This window comes from Eucyclogobius newberryi, unplaced genomic scaffold (genome assembly GCF_026437365.1).
Source record: "Eucyclogobius newberryi isolate DKJ021-1_F unplaced genomic scaffold, fEucNew1.0.hap1 SCAF_10, whole genome shotgun sequence".
Taxonomy (NCBI): Eukaryota; Metazoa; Chordata; class Actinopteri; order Gobiiformes; family Gobiidae; genus Eucyclogobius; species Eucyclogobius newberryi.
In genome coordinates this window covers 26041291-26058835 of record NW_027315724.1, presented here as the reverse complement: position 1 = coordinate 26058835, position 17545 = coordinate 26041291, and the positions used below count along the sequence as shown (strand labels likewise).

The following is a 17545-nucleotide window of genomic DNA, read 5'->3' as shown; positions in this document are numbered from 1 at the left end:
TGACCTCAGTCCGTCGGTGTCCATGAATTATGTATTGGTCAGTCATCTTTTAATATGTCGACTTAAGTGTGGCTCTATGTTCTCCCCCCCCCCCCCCCCCGAGGACTTTAATTCACAGATGACGATAAGAAAAACACAACTGACTTCTGTGGCTCACTATGAATCATAACAGTTTTGAATCACACCAATGCGTAAAAGTTTAGTCGATCTAAACTCTGTTGGTAACTTGGGGTCCTGCAACTTTCATTCAACTACTCCTGATGGTAATTGAATTGTTTACTCAGAATTATATCAATATATCTAAATTGCAAGTTCTCCATCTTCAATTTGTACAGGAAATACTTTGCCCAAGAACAAAGCATTTTAAAACATGTTAAAGCCAAAACATCCCGATTATTCACACAAAGTTAAAAAAAAACACCGCACATTACATTTAATAAATAAAAGGCAAAGCTGCGATAAGTCAACAAATATTATTTTTTATTTCATTGAGTTTATTGTTTTGGTTCTGTAGCAACCTACTGGATAACTCTATGAAGTACTCAAGCCATTTATGTTTAGAGCAATGACAGGCACACATTTTGTGCAAATTTAACAGCATCTGAACAGCTCCTACACAAAACGCAGCAAAAATACGTGCCAGAAATTAAATACTTTTTACAATCAACGAAATCTCAGGAAGACATCCTTCATAAAACAGACCAGTTTCAAAAGATCCGCTTCTGAAAGATGTGGAGGACAAGAGCCACGTTTTACCCCCAGTGTGGTGGTCCAACTATAACTCAGCCTGTGCACCCACAGCAGGACGTTTAACCAGCCTCCAACCACTGTACACTTAATATAAATATTGACATGACAAAAAAAAAAAAACCTCTTGTCAAAATTAGTTTACAAGACATGAAGTCCACCTACAAGCAATTTATCGATCTCCTCTCAGAAGGCCTTTGTTTTTATTCATTTATGTCTGGCAGTCAACATTGGCATTGCAACAAAACATTGAGTTAATGCAACTAAGGCTGTATTAGACAATACATTGAAAGACACATTCATCAAAATATATATTTTTTCCATAATTTCATATCACTGAAAGTAACAGCTAATACAAAACAAAAATACTACATCCAAAAACTGAAATACTGGTGAAACCATAAGCCCACACATGCATCCGGTTGTGACCGTTTAGCTGGGAATTGTACATTACGTCATAGTACAGGCGTCGTTCTAAAAGAGCCATTTGTAGTCACAGTGAAACGTTTTAAAAAGGACTATGGTATCTTTATGTCAAGTGTGCTTAAATGCTTTTCTAGCTTATCACTCCTCCATCTAAACATTTCACAATCACATGCATTCAAGTGCTTTTTTTCCCCTCTAAACTAAATAGTGAAATTAACATTCTGCTCAATTAAGGAGCTTATTTTGACACCCATTACAAATCCTGGCACTTATAAGATGAATGAGATGCTGTAACTGGTGCACACAGGACAATCTCACCATCTAACCCAAAAGAAAGAGGGCTTAGGGTTGTTTTTGTTTTTTTTAAACAGGAAAGCAGATGCAACTATACATTCTACACTCTCCCTTTCATACAATCAGGGGCCATATGTTTTCCACAACCGTTAATTCAACAGCAATAACAAAAACTACTTCAGCTGCATTCAAATGGCAACTGTTAAAAAGTAAACTTACTGTAACATACATATTTAATAGTGTATAGTCCATGCAACTGCGCACGGCTGTTTGCATTGTTATGGTATGTCATTATCAGTGTATGAGAGACATCAGCCACCAGTGCATTTTTGATTATGGAAACTCCAACATCTTGCAAAAAGCGCTCACCCAGATTTGAAAAGCAAAATAGCCACTTGGCCCAGGTAAAAGTAAATGAAATGCTTGGTTTCGTGGGTCACGTAGCTGCCGAAGTTTCTCCCGACAATGCAGTGCCATGTTGGGTTGTACTTCTTGTCAAATTCCTACATCAAAATGGAAAACATAAGGGCTAGTTATTAAAGAAATAAAACACAGTGTTGTGACCAATTAAGACTGGAGCAGCTGTTAAATTCCAATCGATGTAGCCAAATTAGCCAATGTTTTTGGCTTATCATTTAAATAGTGCAAAAGGCTGCATTGCAACCTCATTTAATCACTTTTGCACCCTCATTTCAGGCAAGATAAGGACACTTAATGGAAGAATTGTCTTTGCACCCCTTTGAAACTTGTATGCATCCTTAATCAGTTGGGTCTGGACCTAGTTAGGTGGTTATGACAACAATGTAGTAGATCTACAAATGTCTAAATAAAAAGGAGGGCTTTGATTGAGAGCATATTTTTGGAGCCTGCAGGTTTAGACTGATGCTAAAAATAGATATACGTTTTAAAAGAATAGAAGAAAGGCTCCAATGGCATTTGCATGGCATGGACTACTTGTAGCAAACATGCCTCACCTTTTTGATGAAAGCTGCAATGTCCTTCTCTATGTTGTACTTCTCCATGGCCTGCGTGGCACAGTCCACGGCGTCCTGCTGCATGTCTTCGGACATGTCAGCGTTTTTGATCACAGCTTTCCTGTCAGTCATGTTGAAGACGATGGTGGAAGCTGGAGAAGACAGAGAGAGCAGAGAAAATGAACGCTACACGTGGAGGGGAAGAGGGGGTGTGGGCCGAGTGGTGATCAGCGGCACTCGAGACCATCTGTGCGCCTGCCCCGTGTAGGCTGTGGTCCCTTTGTGCGCCACTTGCGTCCTCAAAATCAAGGCAGTTTAGGCCCCGTTTGGACACGAGCTGAGATGCACACGGAGGCTGCGTAAGTTGATACAGGTGGAGTTAAATTACCTGGCAAAAAAAAAAAAAAATCACTTTCCAATAAATGCAGCCTCCGTCGATTGTCGTTTTTGTCCTACATTCATCAACTGATTGTTTAATATTTATATACTAAACTAGACTTGCATTGACAAACTAAACGCAAGACAACAAAGTGGAGTAATACAAGACAAGATGAAGTCGAAATGTGTCAAACCATGCAAGTTGTTGTCTTAGGATCAATCCGCCTACTCACCTTATGGGGGACACAGTCGTGCACCGCTGTCAAAAACAGGTAATTTGAGCCTTGCCCGGGGACGCTTTGATAATGCGGTCTGTAATTGCTTTTAAAAGGTTTACACAATAAGCATGTAGGCTGTGTCTGCTGCTCCGACAGCTGCCCGCCCTCTGCTGCATGCTGCGCCCTGTCATTGGCTGAGCCGCAGCCTCGCGCTGAGGTGCAAGCCTTTTCTCCGGCTCCTCTCTGCCTGCATCTTATTTCATCCCACAATGCATCATTCCAGCGTGCACCACTGACTGGGAAACGGACCCGCTGTAGCTCTTGATGTTGCTGCGTATACGGTATTTTATTAGATCCGTGTCACGCTGACTGTAGCTAGTTTGTAGCTAGTTAACTGTAACACATCGTTAAATGCGCTTTATGCACATTAATATATAAAACAAAAAACATGCCTGCAAGTGGGGAGACATCTGTATTCTATATTAAGTCAAGAATTAGACATATAACGTTTAATTGTTTTATTGAAAATGCTGGGAAAAAAATAACAGAATCATGACACAAAAATACTCCCAAAATAAATCAGCTCCCAACCAACACATTTTATTTTTTCCATACCAGGCATCTACGACTCCATCCTTTGATCCAACTTCCTGGTCCTCTGTTTCGTTTTCTTCTAATATAAAGCCATTAATCTTTGAAACTTTTAGAAGGGTCTACTGTTCAGGGGATCCATTATTTTGCTCTGAACATCAACTGATTTGAATCCTGGAAAACTGATCCCGATCCGTGCATCCATCCTTGCCTCCATCTTTGCCCTTCCATCCTATCCCTTTCCTAATCGATCCACTCATCCAGCTCCAAGGATTGGGATCCACTGAGCTCCTCCAATCAAAACCTTGAAATACCAGGAAGAAAATCAGAGGCAGACTGTTAGAATGGTGCGAATAGTGGGCCCTAACCTTCCATGTTGAGCACTTAAAAGCTATATACTACCATTTACTGACATTGAACAATTTACATTTGAGAACTGGTCAAAAGTGGAAAACTCGAGCAAAAGTTCAGATATTACATGACATCAAGATGTTACACTTACATCACAACACACTTGTTCTAGGACTGCTTTTTCTGTCAACAGCCAGAGTAGCAAGTATCATATATAACAAGTACAGCACATATGGCTTAAGTATGACATGCATGATAACAAACCTAGTAAAGCATTTAATTTATGAATGAAGCGTACCATTGATTTGACCTGATTGCTCCTCAATTAGATGTCCTATCCTGACCATACAAATGAAATGTGCTCCACAATGGTTTATTCCAAATCACTTTAATCCTTCTCTGCAGATGTCTAAAGGAAGACACAAGGGTAAAATACAGTTAAGCACTGGGCTTCCCACCAACATGACCCCACCCCAAAAACGAGGCATTCAAACAAAAACTCAAATTCAAAACACTTGCAAAAACATTGAGTGCAGCTTATTTTGACTCAACATTTTTGAAGTCAAACAGCACAAATTGTTATGTTAAAAAAAAAACTGAGGACAGAAGAAAAGGGAGATTTTGAGGGAGAGATTGAGAGAGTGTAGAAAATGTGATAGAGATAGCAGTAGACCAAAGGTTATCCACAACACTGGGACATAAAATGTAAAAAATTAAAAATCATAGCCAACGACTAGAAAATAAGAGGAAAAAACAGGAAGGCATAACACCAAGAAAGGAAAAACAGTGGTAGGTTTTAGGATCGGGAGCGAGAGCGGCTGTGGCGTGGAGAGTAGCGCGGTGATCCTCTGCCGCGGCCCCGGGAAGTGCTTCGACTGCGGCTGGCGCTGTGACTGCGGCTTCTGCTCCGACTTCCGCGGCTGCGAGATCGAGACCTCCCGTAACTGGGGCTGCGAGGGCCGTCTAGTTTCACGCGAATGTATGCAGTCTCTCCCTGGCACAAGACACAAGACAACTTGACACTGAAAAGCCAACATTCGGAGCTCATGTGGAAATGCCATCATTGAACAGGGCAAAGACAGCGAAACACCTGTTGGATTTCCCCCGCCAAAGTACTCACCAAAAACAGCAAAGAAACTGTTTCCATGACAATCGATCAAATCAGTGAACATACCTCGTGTGAGCGAAATTTGGTGTTGTCCAGCTTTCGAACAGCATAGGTCATGTCTTCTTTGCGCACAAATTCTACCACTCCAGTGCCATCTCTGTAAACATCAGCATAGCACACGTCTCCAGCTTCGCGCATGTGGTCTTTCAGGTCCTGCCAGCTGCCACTCTGCGGAAGGCCTGAAAAAGACATGACGGATTGCATTTATCAAGAGGCAGAAGATGCACATGCTCTAGAATATTTCATTGGACCGCCTTTAGTCTTGATTACAGCAAATATTCACCGTGGCATAGTTTCAACAAGCTTCTGAACATTAAACAATTTAATTCCACCCAGTGTTGCATTCATTTTTTAAACAAGTTCTTGTGCTGTATCTTTTTTACCATTTTGTATTGATAATGAGAGCGTGACCACTGCACAAAGCCTTCTCCAGCTCATCCCTGGACCCTCACTGGGGTTCAGATCTGTAGATTACTTTCAGCTTCTCCTTAGATGCTTTCTCTGCCTGATGCATTGACCCTCCCTCAAACATACTGACATTGTTTCAATGATCACATGATGAGATGCCGCACACATCAGTTGGGTTGAAATGCCACGTTGCAGCTGCAGGACAACCATCCATGCAGCAATTATTCCAGGAGCTGAGTGCACCACCAAGACTGATCTTAAACTACGTCCGATTTAAATCTGACAGTTAACACCAACTTAATAGTTACGACCAGAGCACCAGAAGGACTACGCACAGGTGTAACTTTTGAGCCCAGTGTGGAGCAGGCGCACATGACGGCAATAGAGCAGCGAGTCTGACGGGCCCCGGAGCGGCTCAGTCTACCCGGATTCAGGGGGGCCCCGGTGACTGCTCCATGGGTTTGTCTGTGCGCTCTTGGTATTTTCACAGCTGCAGCCATGTTTACGCACCGAGCTCTCTTTGTTTTTTTACACACACTGTCCACAGATGTGCTTCTTTTCATGTGTATAGATAGACGATGAAAAAATCCAAGAACCCAAAAAACTAAACTAGACTCAAGTTCCTCTGCTATTTGTGGAAGTTCTGCTACAGCAACTAAAAACTTCCAGGCCCCTGTTTTCCAGCTACAGAAGCAGCTTTATTGTGACCCAGTCTGACAGCGACAGATCATTTAACGCTGCACGAGTAAATTGAGTAATTCAACTACAGAAAATCTCCTATTGCCATTTTATTGCCTCAATGATTGATTTAAATTACATATTAAAACTGTGTGAATGTGTAGTGCACGGAATAATTTGTGGGGCTCGTTTCAACAGGAGCTTGTTTCCACACGACGCCTGCAGCAACTAAAGCACAAGAACAGAGAACACAGCCATACGAATAGGTCTGTGAAGTGTAGTTTTGCAGACCGCAAATATGACACAGAAAGTCTACAATGACGAGGTGAAGACATGTGAGGCTAAAGTGAACTGCACACGGAGCTAATGCTGCGGAATGACTCGACCTCAGTGAAGAATCATCTGCAGAGCTGGAGCGTTACAGCACTCAAAACACAACACGAGGTAAACTATCACTTCACGTAACAAAGTTTTACAAACAAGTTTCAAATTTTAAGTGATGTGACATAAACAAATGAATTCGCAGCTACTGGAACTATTGCTCAGATTGAATCTGGCCAGTTTACGATACAGTTCATAACAAGTTAATAGACGCGGTGTGAACGCACCTTTAATAAATCGGAAATTGAATTTTGGAAGCAATTAAATGAGCTCATATTGTTATTCAGTTCTCACAGACACTTTTCCTGACCCACTGACTATTGGTCAGGCTCAGAGTGAGTGATCAGTGTAGAGAAGACTCAGAAGCAGTTATTATTAAAAGGAGTGACTTAAGTTACTCCTTAATAATAACATGCATGCTAAAGATACTGAGTTATGATCAAATCAAAAACGTCATCTTGGCTCTAGAAAATTGTACAGTTATGTTTCTGACATAAAGCGCCCGATTGTTTGATCCACAAAAGTGACAAAGAAACTGTTCATTATGATATTTTGTACACTACCAGAGTCATCATAGACACTTATTGTACAGTGTTGAAGCCTTACATCTTCGCTTCATTTTCTATTGCATGTTTCTAATCACCTGCCGTGCATGAAGTGTGCGTTGCAATATTACAATTTCACTATTGCGCTACAAATAAGGGTAATTGATCTTAATAGTATTAAAGTTGGTCTATGCATTGATAATCATAGTTTATGTTTTTCTTACCAGACACCACGACTCTGTATTCTGAGCGCCTGGATGGAGGACCGTATCTGCCTCTGGGAGCACCACCACCACCACCGCCTCCACCTCCGCCTCTTCCCCCGTCGCCTCCACCACCGCCGCCGATCCCTCCAAAACCACCTCCACCCCCTCCGCCTCTCGAGCCTCTGCCGCTGCGGGGAAACTCCACGCGCAGTCTGTATCCGTCGTAGTCGTAACCATCGCGACCGTACACCGCGTCGTCGGCGTCCCTGAAAGAGAATACACATGTAACATGTTTGCTAGCCATGTGCATCTATGATTTAGTGGCGCGTTCAATGCAAATATGAATACACTCGTTTATTCAGCCATCCTCTTCATTTATGGAGGCGCTTTAATGTCAAAGGTGAGAAGTAAAAGGGGACGCATCAAACTATACAACAATGATCGTTACGTAACTGAAAACATTTAACATGCATACAACACCACAAAAAGCACCAAACCAGTGCAACACATCACATATCCAAAACGTTATTTATAATTGACTTAAGATTGGAGTCAGATGTTGTTGCAAACAAAGGCAATGCCATGATTAGCCAGGGAGCTAATTGCTAATCATCAACGCTAACGTTACTTACCTTGGGTCTTCAAACTCAATGAACGCAAAGGGCGGGCCTCCTCTTCGGTTTTTTAGGTCAATGTCTCGTATGGTCCCATACTTATAAAACACGTCCTCCACGTCTTTTGTGCGAATATCAGGAGGGAGATTTCCAACATATATTCGGCAGTCGTTGTTTCCAGCGGGGCCTCGTACAACACCGGACATTTTGGCGAGATTAGCGCGCTGCTAAAGAAAAACTATGTTCAGCTAATAAGCCAACAGCGGGGGAAATTGTATTTTTCTGAAGTCCGCTGGACCATAGATAGAAAGCACACGGATGCAAATGTGAAGTAAAAATCTCTAAATTTGTGAAATATATTTCATGTAGAAATTGTGCCGTTTTCTGCCGCGATCCGAGATCTCCGACGTGCCCCGGAAACACTATACCGGCTGCCTCTACATCCGCCTGACAAAATAGTGCTTACCCTCCGTCGCGTGATACACAAAGTAAAGTAGAAGTAGAACCTAATGTAAATTAACCTAAAGTTGCAAAACACTTGTTGCAGATTGTGTTGTGTTTATATTGCAGCATCTTATTTGTTCAAAGCCACCGCCAGTACAAACTCTCACCCTCAAAATAGAGATTTATTTTGACAGTGATGTGCTGCTTATTATTTTCAGAGTCAGAAAAGGTTAATTGCCATTGCTAATGAACAGAATTCACACATTTTATGTTATTCGAATTAGAACTTTGTGTGGTGAGAGTATGTGACCTAAAAATAAATGAAAAAAAGTTTTATCAACCATTAGCAAAAAAATAGGTACAAAAATTTAAAAAAAATTAAAGCCGCAAGCGGCAATGATCGGCCCTCGCCACGCCGCCGCCGCTACGCCGCCACGCCGCAAGAGGAGGGGGCGCTAACGCGCCCCAATGGTCCTTTTATTACGCCTACTGCTGAATCTGTGACGCTGTCACATCTTCTCCCCTTTGTTTTACCATCAAAAAGCTATTTTATTTTGAATTCTTGGCAAAATGTGCGGCTTTGCCGCACAGAGACCGTGACTTTTTGAATAAAAATGTGGATACCTTTTGATGGTCCTGAAGATGAGTCTCACCAAATTTCACGTTGATAGGGCTGACGCCCTGGGAGGAGTTTGTGAAAGTCTAAAGTGTAAACATGTTCTGGCGATTTCCCCATTGGAATAACATGGGAGGTTTTGGTCATTGCTACGGCAAAGCCGTAACAATTATGACATGGGTCTCATTGACTTTTTTGATGGGGATGCCAAAATTGAGTTGTGTGTCAAATTTCATATAATTTCTCAAAACTAAACATTTAACCTCCATATAAAATCTGTAGGGGGCGCTGTGGCGCCAAATTAATTTATTTCACTTCAAGTAGGTTTAGGGCAAAGAGTTTAACAACTGATTCTAATTTGACGCAATTCGGACTTTATCTGCGCAAACGGCAGAAATGTTAAATTTGGGAGATTTCTGAAATTCTAGCTAAAGTTTGCAGCTTCGCCCAAAACCACAGAAACCGTGACAGGTATTAATGTAATTTGAATAACTTTTTCATGTCCCACTCCTCAGTAGCATTTTCACCAAATTTCAGCTTTTTAGAGCCAACGCCCTGGGAGGAGTTCGTAAAAGTACGACGTTTGGAAAAACTCCCGAGTCATGCTTAGCCATTTTTGAACCAATATGGCCGACATTTGGTTGGGCGGACGGCGTTGCCGTAATAATATTTTTTACTTCTCTTGTCACCATCTACCTCTGCGCCAAATTTCATGATTCTACGATCAGATTTTTTTTGGGTCATTTCCCATCTCTCAATGCATTTTTGGTACATTTGGGGGCGCTGACGCGCCAATTTTTTTTATTTTAGAAAAGGGAAATAGCCAGAATGTAGAGAGGCACGATTTTTAGAGGTGTGCAAATTTTTGTGACTTTTCGTCAATGTTCACTGGGTGAAAAATAGGAGGGTTGGTCCCGAGAAGAAAGAAAGAAAGAATAATAATATTCCGATGCGAAAACAATGTTTCCCATTTTACAAATATCATAAACTATACATTTTCGGCCTCATGGTGTGGGTCCCTGGTCACTGACGGGTACTTTCGTTAATTTTGAGTGGGCTCCGCCCACTTTGTGTTTCTGGCCCTCTATACAGTAATAATGTTACATTTTTCCATTACATGCTTATATGCACGGAACATGCAAGAGATGGGGAACATATTCGTGAGCTACTTAGCGCAAATGAGTGCTTTATAAGGGGATGACGACCGCCAGTGTAAAGTGCTCGTTTAGTGCGCACTTTTGCACGGGCTTCGCCCGTTTACAACGGTAATGTTCCATTTTCATAAGATAAGATAAGATATTCCTTTATTGTCCCACATGGGGAAATTTCATTGGTGCAACGCAGGTAGATACAGAGGTAGATACAGAAGAACAGATCACTTATAGGAAGTCTGAAAAACACTTTCAGTAGAAGATCTCCTATATATAAATAAAAACTCCCATAGACAAATAAATAAATAAATAAATACCATTGCATGTGATCCCGACAGTAATTGCACATGAATATGTGTCACGACAGCACATAGACTTCCTACAACTAATTAGTATGCACGGGGCGTGCGTGAGTGAAGGAGTGCGTTAGTGAGTGTTTGGAAGTGGGCGAGCGCTTCGTGCTCGATTTCGTGCGCACTTTCGCAGCCGTGCTTCGCACGGTCTTACGAGATCAATAGGCCTCTCGCCAGCTTGTGGCGCTCGGGCCTAATTACAACTAATTAAACAAAACATGCTATGTGCTGAGAGAAGAGGGTTTATGAGCAGGTGTTTTAATTGGATTTTTTGTTGTAAATAAGATGCTTTCAAGCTTCTCTTTAGCTTCATCTTGGACATTTAATACAAATCTAATGGTCCCTTTTTCAATTGCCAAATTAATTGATTACCAACATATTAATTAGTTGAAGCCCTTAAGTACTTTCAGACAAAATACCCAACAATATAAATAAGTGTAATGTCTAAACACAGATTTTCAAACTTGAAATCATATTGGTATAGTTTATTTAGTAGATGCAGATTCACAATCATCTATTGCAGTATATCCAGTACAAGTATATGTGAGTTATTGTGGCACCAGAATATAGACCGCTTCTATGAAGCACTTGCACTATTCAGTATGCATAGATTGAACCATATGTTTGTAGCCCAGATTCAGCATAGTCCCCAGTGTACTTGCCCTGACATGCAAGGCTGTTAATCTGTGGATAGAAAAAGATGTTTAAACAAAAGGTACGCACCACATAAAGTAAATCTGATGTGTTGACATACCTCTGCTCTTCTAATGAACTGTTCAGAGGCAGCTTTTTCATTCTCTTTGTGTCCTCTCCAGGCTCTGAGTGCTGAGGCCTGAAGGGCACGTCCAAAAGAGAAGGTCAGAGTCCAGGGTTTAGGAAGAGGGCAGTTGTTGATGGCATTGAGGTGGATCGAGGCCTCCTCCTCACCCTGACCACCAGACAGAAAAGCCACTCCTGGAGGTAAGAAAGATAAGACGGTTAGCCGGTCTATTATGTACTGTAAATTTGAAGTCTTGTTTTGTTGTGTAAGACTTCCCTGTGACTGCCGGAGGGACAGTGCGCCGGATGGCAGTGAGAGTAGCCATGGCGACCTCCTCTGGGCTGTACTTTGTGAGGCAGCTGTGTCCAGCGGTGACCATGTTGGGTTTGAGGAGAGTGCCCTCCAGGTAAACATGGTGCTCGGACATGGCTTTGTAGACTGCAGCCAGAACCTAAGCTCCGGGCATTACTAGTTAAAAACAACACACTTATGTTTCAAAGAAATAGACCCACCTGCTCAGTGACAGACTGACAACACTTCAGATCATGGTCCCCATCTGGCAGAATCTCTGGCTCAATTATGGGCACAATACCGTGCTAGAAAAAAAAGAAAATCAAGTTAGCGTTGGGACAGGTTGGATCAATACAATTAATTACAACATTAAAAAGACCATATTCCCAAACAGTCTTACCTGCTGACAAATACTGGAGTAGCGTGCAAGTACATTGGCATTCTCTGAGATGGCCAGTTGGGAGGGATTGGTGTCACTGATCTTGAGCACGCAACGCCACTTTGCAAAAACAGCCCCATCTTTTTTGTACTGTGCACAACGCTCAGACAACCCATCCAGACCTTCAAAAAAATACACACTTTTTTATATTTTTTAGATACAATGCAGCTGAAGTACTTTGTGTGCTTCACCTTGTGTTGTAGTTTCCCCGCAAGTTCCCGGTAAAGGAACAACACCCTTGTCAACCTGAATGAGAGAGGAATACAAGTTATTCAAAGCAGATAAGAGAGCACAAATAAACATTTAATTGACTTACCTTAACGCCAATCATGATTCTTCTATCTCTGATCATTTTGGCAAATGACTGACCACTGTCCGAGTACTGATAAAGAGTCTCATGGAAAAATATCACTCCTCCAATGCAGCTGTTGATGCGATCATCGGCACCAAACAAGATCTGCCTGAACTGCCTGCGGTTCTCCTCACTGTTCTCCACTCCGACCTGTGCCAGCCGCTTGCCCATGCTCCCTGCAGAGTAAAAGGGTGCGACAACCATCAGCGCAGCTCAGGTATGTTAGTAGTATTGTAGTTATACTGACCAACGGACTCATCTGCGGCCAGGATGCCCTTCCCTGGAGAAACGATGCGTAGGGCTGTTTCGTGTAGTTCCTTCTTCAGAGCTTCTGAGAGTTTTGAGGGCATCTTGATGATTGACTGGCTGCAAAAAAACTGGAAAAGAATGTATACGATGAATTATTATTATGATATTTGAAATCATTTAAATCACCAAGGTTAATGCAGAAATAAAACAAAGCTAAAAGTTCTAACCTGAGAAAATTAAATCAATTATAAATGTCCAGATCTGTGAGGAACACTGACAGCAGCTCTCTGTCGACTTGAGTTTGTATTGAGGTGAAGTATGTCACCCACTGTACGCCCACACCTCTAGGCGGGACTTTTACGCCCACTTTTGCCCCAAATAAAGAAATATATTTTTAATGAATCACAATTTGATATTTTTTAGATATTCAACAGTTTAAAACATTTTCCACTTTAATATCTGGCATTAACGTCCGTTTACATCATATTTATGGCTATGAATAATGTACCAATTAACAAAGTTTTGTGCAGCAGTAATAATATTTTTGAAAGTTGTGAACCATATTTTTTATTGATCATTGGGATCCAGTGCTAATAATTAATTTGTGTATGAGGAACCTAATTTAAGTTGACTCCCCATCATACTGCACTTTACCATGAGCTACTTCTATTTTAATTATAAAAAAAAAACATGCCCAGAGGAAACGTTCGGTCTCTCGACAATTTGATCCTCACCCTTGAATTATCTTTATTTATGTATTAGAGCAATTTTTGCTCTGTAGCTTATGTCAAAATTTAAATAGAAGAATTTGATGTGGCATTTATTATTATGTAATGTTATAGATTTATGAGGAGTTCTGTTATACTGTACTTCTAAATGCAACTTTCAAATTAAACTTAAACTAGCGGTAAGTGTAAACGTTTCTCAGTTTTAAGTAAGATTATAAAACTAAATTGACCCAGATACTAAAATGTATCAAAACTAGATACTCATTTGTAAAGTATCGATATTGGGGTGAAAATGTATCACAAAAATAGGAAAGAAATGTCTTTTTCCATAATAGTTTTCGAACGCTCTTGATCTACCACATAACTAGGATAAGACCACATTGTAACATTAAAGGAAATATAGGTTATGACCTACAGTATCTGGGTTCTGAGATACCAGGTAAAAACAGACACCAATTGTAATGGTGAGTTATTTACAAAAACAGTCAACATGATGGATAAGATGTTGGTGTTTTGGTTCTCAAGTATCCAAGTATCTAAATGGAGTTTGACATTTTGAAACTCCAAAGCCCCTGCCATGTCGTAATGTGTACATTGTGTGGTAGCAAGGCCTGTCTACAGTAAAAGCTATTAAAAGAATTGAGAAGGCTTCTTTCTTGAATTGTGGGTCAGTGTGTCTGACTGGGATGTGGGTCAATGGACTGGCCGCCACGAGCACAGACACACAACACAGACATGATGAACCTATCAAAGACAATGGCCTGAGACAGAGGTAATGTCATTTGGCAGCAGCGTGGGAAGGTAGAGAACCATTTAAATATAGGATGCGTTAAAGAGTGCAGCAATTATAAGTGACTGCCTCTGCTGGGACCTTGGCAATTCCTCTGTTACCCAATTAAGAATATTTAATAACACTGGTCCTCAATTCTCTGTCCTATTAAGGCTGTCCTCAATAGATTTATGAGTGTGGCACTAAATGGGTCATATCAAAAGACAGTGGAGGAGAAAACGCACGGCTTGAAATTGTATGTTGTATTATCAAACATTTTAAATCAAACGTTGCGTAATACATTTTTGCAGTGTAAGTTTATGGGTTTGAAGGAAAATAATACAAAACAGGACTTTGTCAGTAAACTAATTATTTACAAAATGCCCTTACACTTTTGACAAAATATTCAAGCAGTAAAACATTTTAAGAACAGGACACAATTGAATATAGTCTTTAGCTCTGTGCGCTACCTTTCAAACACTTGATTGTTCTGTATACCTAGTGTTAAGCTCTAAAAGGCCACATCCTTGTTGGCTAAGGATGGGGATTCTTGAGAAAGATATTTGGGCGAGTGATGCACTTCACAGTCAAAGTTTTTCAAATAGTCCAGTGTAAGGCCTCGCTTTGCCTTGACCGACCAGTCCGGGTGAGTCCTGAGCTTAAGAATGACTTCGATTGGAGTCTTTTGCAGAATTTCAGAGTGAAAAGTTGTCCTTCTGAAGAAAGCCTGCATTTGGAAACAGTCGAGATTACGGAGGCGATTCACAGGGTTTTTGGACAGAAGCTGTAAGACACAAAAAACACTATTAAACTCACTACTGTTGCTCGTGTAAAATGGGGACAGTGTGCAGTGACAGGTACACACCTCAGTGAGAAGTACAGTAAGTGCAGTGCTGCATGTGGTGGGAATGACATAAGGGCACTGCCTGACCTTGTTCAACATGGAAAAGTGGTCCGACTCTGGAGGCACCGGCAACTAACATGATCAAAATCAAGATGGGTTTATGACATTTCAATGTCAACAGAATCTATAAGTACCCAACAAGGACCCTTACCTCACCTGTTGCCAGGCAATAGAACATGACACCAAGTGACCACCAGTCGGCAACGTGGTTGTAAGGACCGCCACCTAAAACCTCAGGGGCTGTGGAGGAAATGGGTTTGATGTGGTTTAAAGCTGACACAAACTTTCTACTAGACTTAATTTGATGAAAAATAATGAAATATCTTCATACCCATGTATTGGATAGTGCCACATATTGTAAATGTTCTTCCTCCACGCTTCAAACGACGCGACAATCCAAAATCAGACAGGCGAAGATGACCTAAATCAAAAACCATATAAAATGTAGGATTTATATGATTAGTCTTTGCAAATGCAAGGGAACACAAAATAACAATATTTTCTAGAATTAATACGGACCTTGGTCAGTCAAGAGGATGTTGTCCATCTGAAATGGAATACAACACAATTATTATGATCACGTCTGAGAGGCAAGCCTATGTCACAGTAAAAGTCAAACCTTTATGTCTCTGTGCATGATGCCCAGGTTATGTAAGAATCCTATGAAGTACAAAATACAAAATACAAAGTTATCCTTTGTCTGTGAATTGATGCAATGACTCAGACAGCTTACCCACTGCACTGGCCATCTCTGCAGCAAAGAGCCGGATGTCATCCTCTTCAAACCTGCCTTGTAGTAACCAGCAGGTGTACAGGTCTCCCACGCCACAGTAATCACACACTAACATACAAAGTATTCATAGAATACATACAAATGAAAAAAGCTGATGCTATGTTGTACAAAATTATTAACTTAAAAGGATGTATAAAATGAGAACCAAAAGGAAAATGATGAAACATGCATCTATCAAGCAGTAACAGTCAAACTTAATACATAAATTCCAGACTTTCTGACACAAATGTCAGGAGTATAAGGGATATAGTTCTCTACTGTTTGTATAAGTTAACTCACTAATGAAGAGATGGTGCTGTGTCTGCCAGCAGTCCTGAAGGTTATGGATGAATGGGTGTTTGAGCTGCCGCTGAAAGTCAATAGGCCATACAGTGAAAAATGAGTGCTTTTTTTAATAAAAGATGGTTTGAGACAGTGACGTGAATTGTGCTTATTTTAAACATTTGTCAGCAATTTTACATGCACTCATTACAGTATAATGTCAATTTTAGTGGTTCTAATCATAGACTGCATATATATGTAGTATGTACATTTTTTTTTAAACAAACAAAACCAAAAACATGTTTAATATGAACCAAATCTACACTAAATCAACCATACCTGAATGATTACCTCCTCTTTTGACTGATCCAACCCTCCATGGTTGAATATTCCAGACTTTGGTAAAACCTATAGTAATCAACAGAAAAAAACAATAAAAATATAATCGCAAACTCACTGTGAACTTCTCATTAGGCCTAATCATTTTTACAGACTAACCTTGACAGCATAGATCTTGTCAATGGAAACATCTTTTATTTTTAATATAGGCCCAAACGATCCTTTGGCAATAAATCCAAGGACCTATATATGTACAAAAGAACGGTAACATTTCCCCCCAATTGTGACTTATAGTTTATGTGGTTTTACCTTGAATTGATTTTGTCCAGGGAAATTACGAAGGGGAAACTCAGGCAGAAATGGAGAAACTGGAGACTGAGTGCTTTCAAATGTTAGTGTGGAAGAGGACGTGTTTGTGATGGGCAGCTGCACAGTGTGAGAGAAGGGCCCGCGCCGGCTGAGTCTGAGCGCCACTGACGCTCCAAAGTTTGCGAGGAGCCCATGGCTCAGTCTGCGCTGATGCGCCGCATCATCGGGCTGCAGAGACATTGCACAAGAAAGGCCTATTATTCCCATTCCCAGACAGCTCTAACATAACTGATCTGGTTTTAATTCACAAGTGCAGTAAACTTGTCTAAAATATGTCTAATGTATAACAGCCGGATGTGCCGGAGCGCAGGAAGGACAAGGGATCGATAAGATTCTATTTATACAGCTTTTTGATTGAGGGTATTGCACAGCCAGAGAAAAATGCAAAGAATAACAAATGAAGCTTGATCAAGCCACCAAATACAAATGTAAGTGCATTTAGTTACATCTGTCCCAATATGCAGCGGTTTATCAGCCCGTTAAACACTCGTTAAAGCCGGTGTGGCACATTGGGGCTCGGAGTGAACTGTACTCACGTCTCGCCTTCTGCTCTCGTTGTTGCCCATCACTGCTTTAAATATGCAGCGCGAAGCACGGCCACAATTGTAGGCTAATACTTGCGGGTCTTCATCGATTTAGAGTGTGAAAAGTGCTGCAGATGCACGTGTGCTTACGCCGCTCGCTCCGCTCTGCTCACGCTCAATGACGAGAGGCAGAAAGGCTCGATCACGCTCCAGTTCATCCTGTC

General features: G+C 41.1%; 4 protein-coding genes across 4 annotated transcripts; all 4 read right to left on the bottom strand.

The window, feature by feature from the left end:
* Positions 1 to 459: 459 nt before the first annotated feature.
* On the bottom strand, positions 460 to 3278 carry dynll2a (dynein, light chain, LC8-type 2a). Its single transcript, XM_072464397.1, has 3 exons — positions 3053 to 3278; positions 2442 to 2593; positions 460 to 1970 (listed from the first exon to the last, which is right to left on the bottom strand). The coding sequence occupies exons 2-3, from the start codon at positions 2571 to 2573 to the stop codon at positions 1833 to 1835; spliced, it is 270 nt and encodes an 89-aa protein (XP_072320498.1). The 5' UTR covers positions 2574 to 2593; positions 3053 to 3278; the 3' UTR covers positions 460 to 1832.
* A 564-nt stretch (positions 3279 to 3842) lies between these two features.
* Positions 3843 to 8415, bottom strand: srsf1a (serine and arginine rich splicing factor 1a). The gene is made up of 5 exons (XM_072464395.1): positions 7998 to 8415; positions 7384 to 7631; positions 5154 to 5326; positions 4278 to 4973; positions 3843 to 3932 (listed from the first exon to the last, which is right to left on the bottom strand). The coding sequence occupies exons 1-4, from the start codon at positions 8183 to 8185 to the stop codon at positions 4776 to 4778; spliced, it is 807 nt and encodes a 268-aa protein (XP_072320496.1). The 5' UTR covers positions 8186 to 8415; the 3' UTR covers positions 3843 to 3932; positions 4278 to 4775.
* A 2617-nt stretch (positions 8416 to 11032) lies between these two features.
* aldoca (aldolase C, fructose-bisphosphate, a) lies at positions 11033 to 12755 on the bottom strand. The gene is made up of 8 exons (XM_072464387.1): positions 12633 to 12755; positions 12350 to 12561; positions 12225 to 12279; positions 11995 to 12155; positions 11816 to 11899; positions 11583 to 11754; positions 11298 to 11500; positions 11033 to 11227 (listed from the first exon to the last, which is right to left on the bottom strand). Exons 1-8 carry the CDS (start codon positions 12733 to 12735, stop codon positions 11141 to 11143), a joined length of 1077 nt encoding a protein of 358 aa, XP_072320488.1. The 5' UTR covers positions 12736 to 12755; the 3' UTR covers positions 11033 to 11140.
* Positions 12756 to 14513: 1758 nt separating this feature from the next.
* LOC140371378 (ribosomal protein S6 kinase-related protein-like) lies at positions 14514 to 17484 on the bottom strand. Its single transcript, XM_072458494.1, has 12 exons — positions 17334 to 17484; positions 16738 to 16965; positions 16588 to 16671; positions 16429 to 16497; positions 16108 to 16177; positions 15769 to 15876; positions 15655 to 15695; positions 15555 to 15582; positions 15367 to 15456; positions 15187 to 15275; positions 14997 to 15107; positions 14514 to 14915 (listed from the first exon to the last, which is right to left on the bottom strand). The coding sequence occupies exons 1-12, from the start codon at positions 17361 to 17363 to the stop codon at positions 14643 to 14645; spliced, it is 1221 nt and encodes a 406-aa protein (XP_072314595.1). The 5' UTR covers positions 17364 to 17484; the 3' UTR covers positions 14514 to 14642.
* Between the last annotated feature and the right edge of the window lie 61 nt (positions 17485 to 17545).

Bases quoted from the DNA above. Each gene is read 5' to 3' on its own strand.
- aldoca (XM_072464387.1), bottom strand. From the start codon at position 12,735: ATGCCCTCAAAACTCTCAGAAGCTCTGAAGAAGGAACTACACGAAACA. The intron at 12,280-12,349 runs GTAAGTCAATTA...TCTCTCATTCAG, and splicing joins GAATCATGATTGGCGTTAAG to GTTGACAAGGGTGTTGTTCC. The intron at 11,900-11,994 runs GTAAGACTGTTT...TTTTTTTTCTAG, and splicing joins ACTCCAGTATTTGTCAGCAG to CACGGTATTGTGCCCATAAT.
- srsf1a (XM_072464395.1), bottom strand. From the start codon at position 8,185: ATGTCCGGTGTTGTACGAGGCCCCGCTGGAAACAACGACTGCCGAATA. The intron at 7,632-7,997 runs GTAAGTAACGTT...ATTCTCTTTCAG, and splicing joins ATTGAGTTTGAAGACCCAAG to GGACGCCGACGACGCGGTGT. The intron at 4,974-5,153 runs GTATGTTCACTG...GTCTTGTGCCAG, and splicing joins CCAAATTTCGCTCACACGAG to GGAGAGACTGCATACATTCG.
- dynll2a (XM_072464397.1), bottom strand. From the start codon at position 2,573: ATGACTGACAGGAAAGCTGTGATCAAAAACGCTGACATGTCCGAAGAC. The intron at 1,971-2,441 runs GTGAGGCATGTT...ATTTTGATGTAG, and splicing joins TTGCAGCTTTCATCAAAAAG to GAATTTGACAAGAAGTACAA.
- LOC140371378 (XM_072458494.1), bottom strand. From the start codon at position 17,363: ATGGGCAACAACGAGAGCAGAAGGCGAGAC. The intron at 16,178-16,428 runs GTATGGTTGATT...ATTGACTTTCAG, and splicing joins AAGAGGAGGTAATCATTCAG to CGGCAGCTCAAACACCCATT. The intron at 15,457-15,554 runs GTCCGTATTAAT...TTTTTGATTTAG, and splicing joins CATCCTCTTGACTGACCAAG to GTCATCTTCGCCTGTCTGAT.